This window comes from Pezoporus flaviventris, unplaced genomic scaffold, assembly GCF_033815535.1.
Source record: "Pezoporus flaviventris isolate CSIRO_AGI_PZ_B2104156 unplaced genomic scaffold, CSIRO_AGI_Pfla_v1 ptg000013l, whole genome shotgun sequence".
Classification (NCBI taxonomy): domain Eukaryota; kingdom Metazoa; phylum Chordata; class Aves; order Psittaciformes; family Psittacidae; genus Pezoporus; species Pezoporus flaviventris.
In genome coordinates, this window is record NW_026892561.1 from 16,626,023 (window position 1) to 16,640,902 (window position 14,880).

A 14,880-nucleotide genomic window follows, 5' to 3' on the forward strand; every position below is an offset into this window, starting at 1 on the left:
TTTGCCTATTTGTCCCCCACCAAAATGTATCTGTACATCATATGTGTAAGTTCATAAGGTGAGCAGCATTTTACTACTAATGACAGATTTCTAAGACTTCAGGAATCACAATAGATTTTTTCAGCAGAAAAATATGAAAGCCATAATTGTTGCATGACAAAATGTCATTCTACTTTCAATGAGTTCAATTTGCTTCAGCACAGCAATGACTTTTCTAATAAATCATACTTACTTGTAGCAGAACCAAGGAGATTTTTTGAAGATTTTTCTTCCCCTGTATTGTAATCCAGTAGATAATCTATGCATAAAGAAGAACACTTGTGACTATCGAAATTACATGTGTTACGGGCAAAGAAAATAAACAGTAAGATATAACATGTCATTCAACTTGTCATTTTAGCAGTGTTAAAATAAAACTACAGAAAGAAAGTTAAAGGTCAAAAATTACATACTGAAATACAAAGCTCCAAGCAATGAGAAACCCAAAGAGATTCAGGGTTCAAGGTTCAGTTTTCCTAGATTCATGACACAGACGCAGCAAACTGCTCATTTTGCTCCATACAGTGTTTTTACCCCTTCTCCTCGTGAGGGCTGAAGGTAAGCCATTTCATTTTTTTTATTTAAACACAAAGTCTACAAGCCAAAATAAGCACCTTCCCAATCGTGTGCAGCACAGATCATACAAACAATCACAGGAAATGAGCTACAGACACTAAGAACAAAGCTGTTTCACGTGATCTGTTTTGATTATTTTAGTTACCCATCACTACTTTCAGCACATGAAGATATTATTACCTAGCCTGCCAAATAAAATAGAGACTTACTACTAGCATTTTAAAGTAACCCTCCAAATAGCTACAACACATAGTTTAAAACTTAAAAGAACTGTTAAGACCAGAAATACTGAAATGTTGCCAACAAGACTAAGAGTAAATTTAGCAGTAAAATAATTCATCATGTGAAGGAAATGATGAGCCACACCACTAGCACAAGACTTGCCTTAACAGCTAAAAATGCAGAAATTATTTGCTTACCATAATCTTCATCAAAGAGTTCCTGACGTTCAGACTGATACTGAGAATCAGCTATTTCTTCATACTCTTCAACCATGCTAGTACCAAATACCCTATAAAAAAAGTTTTAAGATAAAAACTTAGTATTATTGTATTATTCACATAATTGGTTGACATAACTGATAATTAGCTAAGCAATATAAACATTATGTAATAGGTAGCAAATAAACTAGATAAGCTACAGTGGCCTTCTGCTAACCAAGATCAAGCAGCAGAGATATGCTTATTCTCTTGAAGTTGCACGCACAAAATCCACTGCACACTTTCAAGTGCTGCACCAAAGAGACTTCTTTTTAACTTGAGCTCATACCTGTTTAAGGAGCTCAAGGTGTCCTGGTCTTAAACTCTTCATGAGCTCTTGCACCTCCTCTTCAGCCTCACCTCTGACCAACTTTAGAAGTATCTAATTAATGACTATCTCACTTTGCCTACTACATTCTCTTTGACCTGCTCTGCTGAAATAAAATTAAACCAATCCAATTTAAAGCAGTCTTGTCAACTGAAAATATGGTTTGAATTATAACACTAGAGTTCCCAGGTTCAAATTCTGACACAGCTTTGACAGCAGAACTGACACTGGTTTTTAAGAGTAGGACAGAGGCTGATTATTTTCTGAACTACACACAATCACTAACAGTGTGTATCTGGGGTGCCATGCAACACAGCAACCTTCCAAAAGCACTCATCACGCCTGCTCTTTTTAGTTCACCATTTGTTCATTGTTTTGCTTGGTCAGCCTTGAAATGCTCATGTCCTCCTATAAGGCAAGGCTGCTTATGTTCCTGTTTCCTAACAACCCCCGTGCAAATATAACCTCTTCCTTATATACTGGAAAATCAAAACTAACCATTCAAAGCTTCTAAACAGATGTGAAGCATACTACACAGCAGTTAAGTTAGGCAACTACTTCAGGTTATGGTATTTGCTACTACAGCTGAAAACTAGGATTTGTTGCCCAACTATTATTAAAATACACTATTCCTCACAGCAAGGTGGTAGAAAGACAAAGCAGAATTCTTAAAATATTACCTTATAAGACTTAAAGGGCAAAAATGTTCCGATCCAAAGTGTGATATCAACTCCACCTAAAGAATAAAAGGCACTTAAAATAAAACTCCAAGACCCAGAGTTAAGAGTTCATTTAACATATACATCCAATCTTGAAATTGCAAGTTTTGTTTACTCAAGGGATTTGTAGATTGCCCGTAACAGAAAAGACTGAAAGATTTGTTCTTGCCATGCATTAGAGTGCTGAGTCACAGCAGAGAAGACCACAAGCCCCATGCATTCGTCATTCCAAAACAAGAGGTTGCTAACCTTTATGTACTTGATGAACATCTGAAGCAAGAAGGGAAAGGAAAAAAAAATAAAAATGTCAGTACAAAGGCTGAACACATGCCACAAGCAACCAGAATTTTGTTGGTTTTAATTCAGTACTATAAATGCCTCATGTTATGAAGGATAAAGTTGCAATACTACTTCATCTGCCACAGGTAGCAAGATTTCATTTAGCCTTCACACCTTGCAGATAGAAGGTAACATGCAACAAGTTTTGTTAATGAACTCAAGTTATTCAATAATTAAAGTTACTGAGTTTTTCTAGCAGCATTATTGCATACAGAGTACTGAAGCATGTTAAATTTAAGTGTGGGTTTTTTTTAAAGAGAACAGATTACAGAAAGTAACTCAAAAGGAAAACACCCTTCATAGCATGCACTCTGTGTATTGCTGCTGCTTCAAGTTCAACCTAACATGCTTCAATTTATAGAAACGCCACAGGAAGAAAAGTATAGAGCATCTGATGATACACTTGGAAGCTTCAGTCATCTGTATATTTCTAGTGAAAACTTGACTACACACTGGTGTTTTACCTAAATTAACAAGTGAAAAATGAGTTCACTAAATAACTGTGTAGACACCACTAATGAAGACTGTAATTATCTGCAAGTGAGATCAAGATAACTAGTCCCATAAAGCACTCAAAAAAAATCCATTATTTTTTATGCAAATTCATTAAAGCCACTTAAATTTTGAGATTTTTTTTTTAAATTATTCTTCCTCTGTAGTCTCGAAACACCAAAAATTTGCATTTTTTTTGTGTGCTGTGCTATAAAGAACAATCCTTTGAAAATTTTAAAACGCTACATTACTCAAGGCAGAACACTGTATCCACATAGGGATTAAGTGCTGAAGCACCTAGTGTAATTCTGGAACTTCAGTGACAACAAGCAAGATTCCAGTTACCTTAAGGCATTAATTCAGACCAAAAGCAGAATTAAAACGTAAATGAAATCTTTATCCTGTGACTCATGCAGAATTTCTGTGTACAGAAGTTAGATTCTAACTGTCATTCAGAGGCAATTTCTTCATGAAAGCACCAATCTTGATTCAGTATCACAAACCAGTTTTGGGTTGGTTGGGGTTTTTTGTTGTTCTGTTTGGTTTGTTGGTTTTTTTTTAATTTTTGTTTGCTTTTTTGCCTGGAGTTTTCTTTTGCAGCACCATGATTGGAACAGAACACATCACTGGAGAAGACCTAAAAGGTTCATGTTTTATTTGTGTTTAAACCTCTGCTACATCCATATTTTCACAAAAGCTTTTATCCCAGTCTTAAGTACCACATTATTTAGGTAGGTCTATGCTCTTGGAGTCTCCTGAGTAAAGACAGATTGCTGCAAATTATTTTGAAGGTGGAGCGATCATGGTAAGTACTCCAGTAGCAGTAAGCCTAAATTTGCCTGAGTCACAGTTACTTTTTCTTTCAGATTCATTTAAAAATCTATAGCAGAATACAGCACAGAAGTATTAAGAAATATGCCTATTCTAATCTGCTCTGCAGGGAGAGAAACAGTGTGTATACATATACTTTTATATGTATGTGTCTGTGTATACATACATATCTCTACAAAAAACTGGTACAGCCAAGAAACAAAATAGGTAAATACTACTCATCTTACATTCATCAGAAGTTTGTTAAGTTAAACAGAATAGAACACTGTCTGGATTTTTCATAATTCAGATATCAAATAAGTACATACTCAGGCACAAGGCAATAGATGCTTCCCAAGATCCTCTCAGTTACCATTTTGAGGAAGATAATATACTCATGATTCTGTGAGGAGGATTTAGCACATGACCCATCACACTAGGGTCACTAAGAAAACCAGTGCAATTAATGGTAAAGCATGCTTTGATACACATTTCTCCGGGATGCTCTGCTATACAGGGTAAGCCCAGCAAACCCTTCTTTCTCCGAGAAGTGTAGATGCTTTTACATTAGTAAGTTACCTTAACATATTTTGCATACATCTGTTCATCCAGAGGAAAGCTTTGGACATTTCTCTCATCTCTGGCATGGAAAGTACCTAATTTAATCCATTTGTTTGTTGGATACCTAGAAAAAAACACAATGGAGTCAGACATGTGCTGACATTTCCCAAAACACCTTTTCACAGAATACTTTTTATTTTTCCAAATTGCAAAATAGCAATAATATGATTTTTATTGCAAGAGTAGTTGCAAGATAAAGCTAGTGCCAACACAAAACCTCAGCAGTAGCTCTTCACGTACTTAAAATGGTGTGCAAGCCCTTGAAGGATGAAACCCTATACTTGGTCCAATTACTGAAATTCTATCAGTCTACAGTAAAGTTTCTGGAACAGAAAAAAAATCACCTGATATGAACACTTAAGAACATGACACGTAAGTAATAGACCGTAAGTATTATTGTAAGCAAGCAGCAAAAAAATAAAAGCTATGAGCAAAGCAGAGTCAGAACTAGGCAACAGACCAACTACTGAAAAATCAGAATCTACACGGAGTAGTGAAGAAGTGAGGTTTTTTGATGCACTGTATGAACACCCTCTCACATATCAGAATAATCTGCTCACTCCCAGAAAGCACTGGGGGTACAACATTGTCTAAAACACAGCGCAGCCACCCTTTAAGCAGACATTTGGCCAGCCAATAATATACTTACCTGTTCCAATTCCAAATTTAATAATTTGGGGGTTTTGTTGGTTTGGTTTTTGGTTTGTTTTTTTTTTTGGACAGCATTCTGCACTTGAAGACAGCTTAAGCCATGTGAAAATAGTCTGAATGACAAGGGAGGAGATAGACCACAACCCCAGTGGCATTCTGTTAATAAATGTTCATTTTATCACTTGTATCATTTCTGCTGCTCCACTGTTACTTTTCAAAGACTTTTTCTTTTCATTTTTAAGGTGACAAAGAAAAAACCCAGGAAGCATGGAAAGAACTCAAGCCATGTAATTCTATGAGCTCAGTTTCCCTTTCCACAGAAAAGGAATGTTAATAACTGATGTTATACACAAAGAAAATCCATGTAATTTCACAAAGCACAAGTCAATTTCCATAATACCAAGCATACATAGACCATATGTATACACATAGATATTAAGTCACCCATTTATTTATTTTTTCATTGAGAAGGGTTAATTTGTATAACATACCTGTCACTAATAGACACCAGAAAGTCTTTTGGAGTTGAAGAGAATAATTCATGATTTGCAATGTCAAATTGCTTTACTTGGACTGGTTCACAGAGCTCAATAACAAACCTGGAAGACAAAAAGGAAATACTGAAAAATATACTCTTCCATCTGCAGTTATAACCCTCAGCCCTTTACCCGATTGCCACATCCTTCACTGGGTATAAAAAAACACTACAAAAAATGCTGTACAATAAGGAGGCATTACTTGCTGCTCCCTTCAAAATAACTAGTGATATTTACCTGCATACCTAGCTTAGTAATTCTAGAGAGCACCTGCAGCTACAAAAGTTTCATGCACCTGCACTCAAGGGCAACAGTTACAGAACTAAACCCAAACATCATTTAAACCATACCTGAAATACCACTTAGTATATGTTAAGTTCTGACCATGTCTCCTACAGTTACTTGACAGCTGGAGAAAGAAACCAAAACCTTAACTTGAACACTCAGTACATTCTCTTCTTGTAAGATTACAATAATGCAAAACCTACAAAGTGAATAAAGTTACCCCTCAATCTTACTTCCCAATACCAGAGACAGAATTCTATGGGGGCCATGATAAAGCATCTAGTGCTAAGTCCAAACTTCCTTACACACAGACTTCAGACAGAGACACACTAAGATCTAGTCCCACAGTCCCATCATGATGGAAAATTATAATCACTCCCATCTTAAGAGCAAGCCTCAGTAACCTACCAGATTTTAGTACTGCAAGGATTTAGCATATAAAGGTCCATGTTTTCCATCAAAATAGCTGAAGTGCTCTGTATGAAGAAAAGAATTAGTATTTTCAATCGCAGATACTAACACAGCACCAAGATTTTCTCCCCAATCTCCAAAAATAAGTTTGGTATTATTTATGTAGACCAATACCAAGTTTCACAACCTTTTAAGCAAGATAGTATGTTACAGACAGTAGGCCATTCTACTATGGCACAATCATAGATATACTATGGCAAGCTGTTTAATGCAACTTAGTTCAGTTCTGTTTCTGTAGGGAGTAAACTGTTTCCCCTTCCAAATTCACTTAAAGACATCAACTTCTCTACAGCAATCCCTCTTCAAAAAAGAAGATACTATAGCTTTTGTTCCATTTTTATAAATCAAAAATCACAATCAACCTGAACACAGAAATAAAGATTTTTCCACTAATCAGTGTTCAGCTTAAGCATACTTTGTACTTCTTCTTGCATAACAGTAAATTGAAATAATGCACACTAATAATTAGTAAATGCTTACCTTTGCCTCTGGATTGGCTGCCAAAATTTTGGCACCACACTCTACAGAGGCATAGTTATTTCTATTTTTCTGGACTTTTTTTGTGGTATGCTGCCCACCAACAGCAGAAGGATGCATTGACTGACCTAGGAACAAGAAAATATTGCTACTATAACAAACGATGCAAACAAACAGTATTTTCACTTCTGCTCACTGCTTTTATATACTAAATGCCATTAATTATGTAGATCTAGCAGAAAAATGAAGTTCCAGGCTGCATTCCAAATCAAATCTGATACAAGAAGGAAGTGGTCTGTCTTTAGACCAAATCAATGAATCCTGAACTTACTCTTTTCTTTCTCCACTTCCATGACTTTTTTCTTCCATTCATCAAATGTTGGAATGTCTCCAGGGTCCTTTGGAGTCATTGCCGACGTAGGGTCAATTTCTCCTGTTTTCTTATAGTCTTTCTGTAGAAGAATAAACCACCAATTGTGAATATCTTTCAGCACCAATGAAAATAAAGATAAACTTCAATACTTAAAAAAAAAACCACCACCAAACACAAAACACAAAACATTCTCATCAACAGCAGATACATCATTTGAACCCATCTTAAAAACTTAGTGCCAAGGTAAGCTCACTAGCCAGGAAAAGCATGTGATGATTTCCTCCCAAAATTATACTCTTTCACTGAGATGCTGATAATTTTTGTGGCTAAACTAACATTTTAAGTAAAAAAAGCATTATGTCTCTCTAAATGCCTGCTTTTCTTTGGTATTTTTGCTTTTCCTCCTTCTAAGGAGAAAAGGCTTCCCTGTAGCAGAAACTTTCAAATACGAATGTTGGTCATGACAGAATTCAGAGTTCCCCTAGAGTTTCTGAACACCTCAAAAAAAAACCCCACAGACACATTATATTTATTAATGTCTAATGATTACAGAAAATATTTTGGACTTGCCTAACAATGCAGCAACCGTTTTAAGTTAACCTTATGCTATACCATTTCACATTTTAACTTCTCCTTTGTACAAACGCTCTGCCAGCACACCATCAGATGGCACAAAAAACTTTTGCTAGACATTTCAAGTGTAGAGGTTATTTTGTAGACAATATTTTGCAGGTAGTTTCCAGAATGACAGCTTTGTAAGTTGACATTTTCTCTGCACTTAAAGCAAGAATTATTTCACATATAATTCTATAGCTGAAAACTATCAAAAAAAGAGCCAAACTCACATATTTGGACAAAAGTGAGTACAGAATTCTTCACATGACTATACTGCAACAGAACTTTAGATGTGACACAAAAATACATCCCCACATGTATTTAGAAATAACAGGACCTGAAAAAAACCTCTAACTCCCTCTCCAAAGTAAGTTCAGGATATAAGATCCTCCTTGGTCTATGATGAAAATGGTAAGTCAAAAAACAAACTGAGTAAGGAATGCCAAATCATGCGCTTGCTTAACTATGACATCAGGCCAATGCCATAGCTACTTACATTGTAGTCGTGCAAACTGGGGGGGGTTTAATAAAGGTTTGTTTGTAGCAAGTTCTGACTGCATTTAATTATTTTAAGGTACACGGTACTCTGTTCAATAATCCTGGGAAAAACTTCTTAACATTAAAAGAGAGTTATCCAAGTTATTAGTGACAGACTAAATGTGATCCTAAAATAGCACGAAAAAATGGTATTGCTGTGGCCTTGGTCATTCTTTATCTATCTAAAAAAAAAAGAAAAAAAAAAGAAAAAAAAAGTAAGCTTTAGGAAGTGCCTCACTGGGAGAATGTAAAAGCGGTCATACAGTTAAGTGTAAAAGACCTGTCCAGCTATGTATCCCACTTTGACAGGGGTGAAGTAAGATGCCTAGGAAAGAATAAAACCACCCCAAACATTTGCTATTTTTTCCAACTGTTATCTTTCCCTCTAACCATCTGCTTGCTACCCAGGCACTTCCTGATTCAGTCAAGACTCAACCCTCAGACTTCTACAGGCTTACCTAGACCATGCAAACCATACCACGACCTGCTCACCCCCTTTTTCTTTTTTAAACCCATGTGAAAAAATTCACCATGCACAGCAACCTACAGGAAGTCCCAGATTACTGATCAGTTACATGAAGAACATTTCTGCTGGATTTTGCTCCATATGGGGAAATCAAACAAAACTAAGTCTTCCATTTGAGACGGCAATATCAGAAACACACACAGGACTCAAGACATGAAGCCTGCGCAATCAGGAAAGCAATGGATATAACTCATCTTCAACAGTGGTGATAACCTAACAGAGGGCATGAGGCTCCTGTGTGTACTGAGCAGCTACCAGCACTGCTTACCTCCCTTTTTAAGTTCTCTGAGGCATTCAGAGCAGGTTTTTGCTCCTCTGTGCCCTTTTCAGCTGCTGAAACTTTCGACTCAAACTCAGATTTTGTCTTCTTTCCCTTGCCATGTGAAGATGATATGTTATCTATATGTTGACCTGCAAGGCTGAAAATTTTAGGACTATTAGAACCTATAAAATTATCACATTTTTCAACCATAAGCAGTATTAACACACACACAAATACACAGATAAGCAAGCACATGCAAATGTTTGTTGCAAGGCCAGGACAGAAAAGAACAATTACCTTTAAATTATTCAGACTCACAACCTACTTCAATACTCACCTCTCTGGTGGGCTGACAAAAGTGGAAGGCTCACTCTGAGGGTCAGCCTCAAGTGTCCCACCAATATCACAGTCAGGTTCTGACTGCTCAGGTTCACTAGAGCTGACTACAGGGATATCAGCATGGGAATTTTCTATTGCACTGAAGGGAAAGAAATAACATGCTTTTTACCCTTCTGATAATACAAGTAACCCAGATAATCAACCACATGACTAAAGATAATTGAAAGTTTTAGAAAAGCAACAGTCTCACAGAAATAATCAAGAAGAATGAAGTATGCTTATACTTGTGGAACTGCATTCTCAGCTGTACCCATACAAGAATAGAATATTACTTTCCAGCCTGTTTGCCCCAGCAAAGGAACTCAAAGCTAGCTTCTCATCTACCAGAACTCTCATCTAACATCCTACCAAACACTGCAATGGATAATTTTCTCCATCATTACTACAGACTAAGAACAGCTTCATAGTTATGCGACTGCAGCAATTTTCCTTTCCCTTTCAACAAAGGAATCAAACATGAATCCAAGTTCCACCACTAAAAGCTCCTAATGTTCCCAAGTAAGGGGGCAGCAATCAAAAAAGAACTTGGCTAAAACTAGAGGAGAAAAGGGGTCACATAATGATATATAGTAGAGCCAGACAGACTTCCTTTCCACTAGATTTTTTAATTTTTTGCTAATGTAACAAAACCAATAGACCATTACCCAAGCTGCATCAACAGCCCAAACTAGCTTATCTGCCCACTGCCCTACTTCCTCTCCCCCCAGAAAGCCTGAACACATCACATCAGACAAATCCTAGGGTAAAAACTGAAAAGAAACCCTCTCTATAGAATGGACTGGGAGGAAAAGACAGACAAATAACTTTCAGTTGATAACTTGTGTTAACTGTCTCCACCAGCACAAGGATGACTTTCATACTGATCTAAGTCATAAACCAGTTCTAAAGAAAAGCTTTACTCTGCCTTCTAAATTTCAACATAAGATTCTTCAATGTCAGCACCAAATCAGGTTAATCCAATACCATGATACAGAGCTGCCAAAACATAAACAGTGTATCAGCAACTTAAAAGGGAACCTTTTTTGTTCTGGCTGCTACAATTATCAGTAGAAGCAGCTATAACAAACCCAGGGAGCCAATTTTAGTACCTTTCATATGATAAAAGTCCCCTCAGTTTAAAAAAAACAAGAACAAAAAAACCCAACCAAAAAACAAAACAAGAACAAAAAAAACAACCCACAAAAAAATTCCTAGGTATCTGAGACTTTTCGCTATGCAGCAAAATCTGACACTCGGAACAAGAATTTATTAGTTACAAACCACGAGTAGTTTCTCTGAATACCCCAACACACACCCACCCACCCACCCAAGAGGCTCACAGTTTAGCTCTGCATGTGACACTTCAATGACTGAAAGCTAACCATTGCACATAAAATTAAAACCCCCCACATATCCCTGATTTCAGTAGGTAGAGGACAGTATGAATAATAATCAACTGAATAAAACATGGCACAAGTATGAACTTAAAAATACCCTGGTATCACGGTGTACCTGCATGGCTTCAAGTAACTAGTTTTAGTAGAAGGCGAGTAGCACAAGCCTAAAAGCTGTAGTGCTCCCTCTCCTTCAGGTACTTCATTTGTTAATAGCTTTGCCTTAATTTTTAAAGTGCATTACCAAGCTCACTTTGCACAGCAACTGTCTTTACTTGCAGCCACAAGAACTCAGTTGATTTTTCAAGACATTTTCCCCAGATTAGGTCTGGACAGAAAAGCTACAAGCAATATCATCCTAAAAAAAAAAAAATCATTACAGGGTAAAAATAGTTTGGAATAAAATTACTTCCAGACTATTTTGACTAAGAGGTCCTGCTACAGTACCAAGCTGATAACACCCAAGGGAGCTGGACTTTGTTACACTGGTAGAAATCAACATCTAAACCAGGAAAAATACTCTCTAAACATTACAAATGCAACTGAGTCTTTGTAAAGATCTTGTGCAACTATGGAGGTCAACCACACGTGTTTTGGATATTAATCTGTACAAAAAGAGACCATCTATTACTATTTAAAGCTAAACTGAAGTTTGAAATAACATAAAATGCATCTCTTCTATACTAATTCTACTCTTTCTTCCTGTAAATGGTATTAGAGTCAGAACACTACTGCTCCAAAACAAATTTCCATTTTCATTTCATAGTTTGAGTCTTCAGAATTCATCACTCCATTACTCCCCAACTACAACAGCAAGGCCATTTTCAGCATTTATAAGATGCCAAGCTGAATGTTCAAAAGAAAACATCCTGAATCTTGTTCTGAGATGTGACAACAGTAGGACTTCTAACACATTACACAAACAAATAAGCAGTCAACAAAAAACCCACACTGAAATTATGTTCCAGTTTTGCTTTTTAAAAACTGCAAATGTGGGAAGCTAGATTTTCAAAGACTTCCAATTAAAAGCACTTCTGAAGTACCAGATGTGCTTAAGTATTAGCCCTAGCAGACTAGGCAAGATCAGTCAGCAGACCAGACTTCCACACCTTTTCTATGGTAAAGAAGCAAGATTTGCTAAAACCAGAAAAGCTGGACTCTTAATAAAACCCCCTTAAAAAAACCCTAAACACCATAAAGAAGTCTACTTCATTTTTAGTGTGTTGAATTTGTATCTACCATAATATTAGATCTTTATCAGCAATCAGAATATATTCCCCTTAACACATATTAAAAATCCCAGGAGAATTTTCTGAAAGTACCTCAAAGTGTACACACAGACACTAACTTCCATACTAGAGTTCACATTTGATAGCACAGCATTTCACAAAAGGGAAACAAAATTAAGCACATCAATTTCTGAAGACTGCCAGCAGCAGAGGTAGCTCTGCAATACACTACTAAGCAACAGAATTACAAGCTGCCTTGGTTGCTCTTATACTAAAATGTAACTCAGTTATTCCTTAACTGAAAGCAGAGGCCATCACTGAAGCAGCTTTGATGCTTGTTATCGCCAATCTTAAAGCATATTTTTGAAGGTCAGAAATCCTAATGGTAAAGACCTAAGGGTTTCTGTAGTACAGATTATCTAGCACGTAAAAGACTGGATTTTTTTCTGCCAAAGCAGCAGCTTCAAAACCAATACTGGCAATAGTATGACACTTCACACAAGTACACAACTTTTAATCCACGCACTGAGTAAATGATAGCATCTTCCATTAGCACTGACACCATAAACCAAAGTACAGCAAAAAAATCATGTGTAGCAATCTAGTCTTATGCCTACTAAACCTGAAGATGTAACACTTTAACAACAGAGCGATATTCTCTTGAAGGTAAAAACAATAAAATGAAAAAGCTTACTCGGGCTGTGAGACTGGAAGTATCTCTGAGGTAGGTGAACTGGAAGTGCTTTCAGTGCTTGCAACTATGCTAGATGAAGCTCCATTTAAATCTACTGAAGGTGGTGTCTCAGCTTCAGGCTGGCTTGCTTCATTCATTTCTGTAGTCTGTGGAAACATACATAAACATACATTTTTTCAAAACTTGAACAGGAAAAGCATTCATACAAAAACACCTAGTATGGAATTTTAACAGTTTGATAATTCACATTTCTGTCAGAAATAAGTTTTCTTCACAAACCTAGGTAGTATTCAGTGCTACTTTGTGATAGTTGCAACACTCTTCCATAGCCTGCAATAATAGTGCCAAAATATTAACTGGAGGAGGCATGTGCAACAGCTTCCTCAACCATGCACTTCTATAGAGACAGCTACAAAGAAAGAAGCTTGAATACTTCAGTAACTGAAATATATGGTTGTATTTGCATGGTCCACTGCAATAAAACTCATTTACTATTTTCATCCTAAGCTTAATTTTGGGAAAGGCTTTCAATTTTATCACTCCAATGGAGATCCAAAATGATTTAGAAGTCTATTCCACGTTGTAACTGAACAAAGAGGTAAATTGCTTATCACTTCCTAGAGTCCAGTAGTCTTGAGTCTTACTTATTCTATGTCCAGTTTCCATAAGCTCTTGCACAGCACAATCAATATAAGTCTTTCTAAATATGGAAAAGTACAGAGCCACTGGAACAGCTCAGATTAACTCCTGCAGTAATAGAAAATACTATTACACAAGACCCTCCTGCCAATGGCTAGATTACTCCGAGTCATCTAACTGAACATGAAGAGGTCTGGAACATTTTACTACAGAATTACACATCTAAACCATGAAATATATATTCAGAAGTATGTCCTATGCATGTCATCTTGTGATCTACAAAACAAAAATGTATCAAATAAATAATCTTTAACAGTGGGCTTTGCAATATTTAACACCAAGCACCGACTTAATGGTATTAATAGCACATACAACTGAAACACAACCTTTTTTCCATTTTAACAAAGGAAATTAAAATAACAGAAGCCATTAAGGGTCAAAGCTAAAATGGACTGCTATGATCACCAAGTCTGATATCTATAGAAGATCTCAGTTAGAAGGCTTTTATGTTTTATTTTATTAAGAGATACCCAACATCCAATTTTATCTTGCAAAGATTTATTTAGTCAGTACCTACAAATTAAGATTTGTTACTCTTATTATTACTTATGCACATGAGAAACGCAAGATCTGCTAGCTTTTAAGTTTTCTCCTTCATTGGAAACATGAGTCCAATGGCAAGCCTGGTGCAAGTGAAATGCGATAGATTGTCACTATGAGCTTGAGATAACCAAAGTGAATGACTGAAATCCAAGAAGCATTTTAAGTGAATGAAATGAAAGTCTTGCCTGGACAGATTTTGTAAGGTCATCAAGTAGCTCTTCTGTAGCGTAATTCCACATACTTGAGTCTGCATGCTCAGACCCCAGCCTGGGACCAGCCTCTTCCCCCTAGTATATTAAAGGTAAAACAACAAGAAGCATGCAGTAACACAATGCCTTCTAGTAAGAAGAGTTACCTTTGGTACAGACTTAATAACACTACCTTTACAAGCTACATGAACCTTCAGAGCCACTGCCCACGAATGTTTAAAAAGTCATTTTATCTCATGTAGTCTTTAAAACAAACACTACAGCAAGTCAAAACAATTCCATTAAAGCTTCACAGGAAAGACCACTTCAGCATTGTCTTAAAATTGTTCAGTGTGTGCTAAGGAAAATTAATCACTCTGCAGTGACTTCCCATGTTGACAAACCCTCTGTACCTCCCTCCTTGCAGCCCAAAAAGCAGGGAGAAAGGGATAATCCTAAAATGACTTGCAACAGACAACCATTAAAAAATAATGCTTCATACATCTCAGTTATAGCAGTCTTTTCAGCAGAACTAGAATAACTCATAAGTCTGCTGTAACCTTCTGAAGCAACTTCCTTTTTTATAAATATTTACAATCAAGTGCAGTGAATTCACAAA

At 36.5% G+C, this 14,880-nt stretch overlaps 1 protein-coding gene across 5 annotated transcripts in view; it reads right to left on the reverse strand.

Moving 5' to 3' along the window:
• Positions 1-14,880, reverse strand: part of SUCO (SUN domain containing ossification factor) — a 39,985-nt gene that overhangs the window by 11,179 nt on the left and 13,926 nt on the right. For 2 of the 5 annotated variants that reach the window (XM_061451847.1, XM_061451846.1), the window contains exons 3-15: positions 14,259-14,360; positions 12,832-12,977; positions 9,474-9,614; positions 9,143-9,293; positions 7,155-7,275; positions 6,827-6,951; positions 6,284-6,351; positions 5,546-5,653; positions 4,362-4,467; positions 2,391-2,411; positions 2,103-2,158; positions 1,035-1,126; positions 233-298 (exon numbers count right to left, since the gene is read on the reverse strand). In XM_061451847.1, the coding sequence (XP_061307831.1) occupies positions 233-298; positions 1,035-1,126; positions 2,103-2,158; positions 2,391-2,411; positions 4,362-4,467; positions 5,546-5,653; positions 6,284-6,351; positions 6,827-6,951; positions 7,155-7,275; positions 9,143-9,293; positions 9,474-9,614; positions 12,832-12,977; positions 14,259-14,360 (1,303 nt within the window). Of the gene's footprint in view, positions 1-232; positions 299-1,034; positions 1,127-2,102; positions 2,159-2,390; positions 2,412-4,361; positions 4,468-5,545; positions 5,654-6,283; positions 6,352-6,826; positions 6,952-7,154; positions 7,276-9,142; positions 9,294-9,473; positions 9,615-12,831; positions 12,978-14,258; positions 14,361-14,880 lie in introns of those variants that run through there. The other 3 variants (XM_061451848.1, XM_061451849.1, XM_061451850.1) reach the window with 3 other exon arrangements.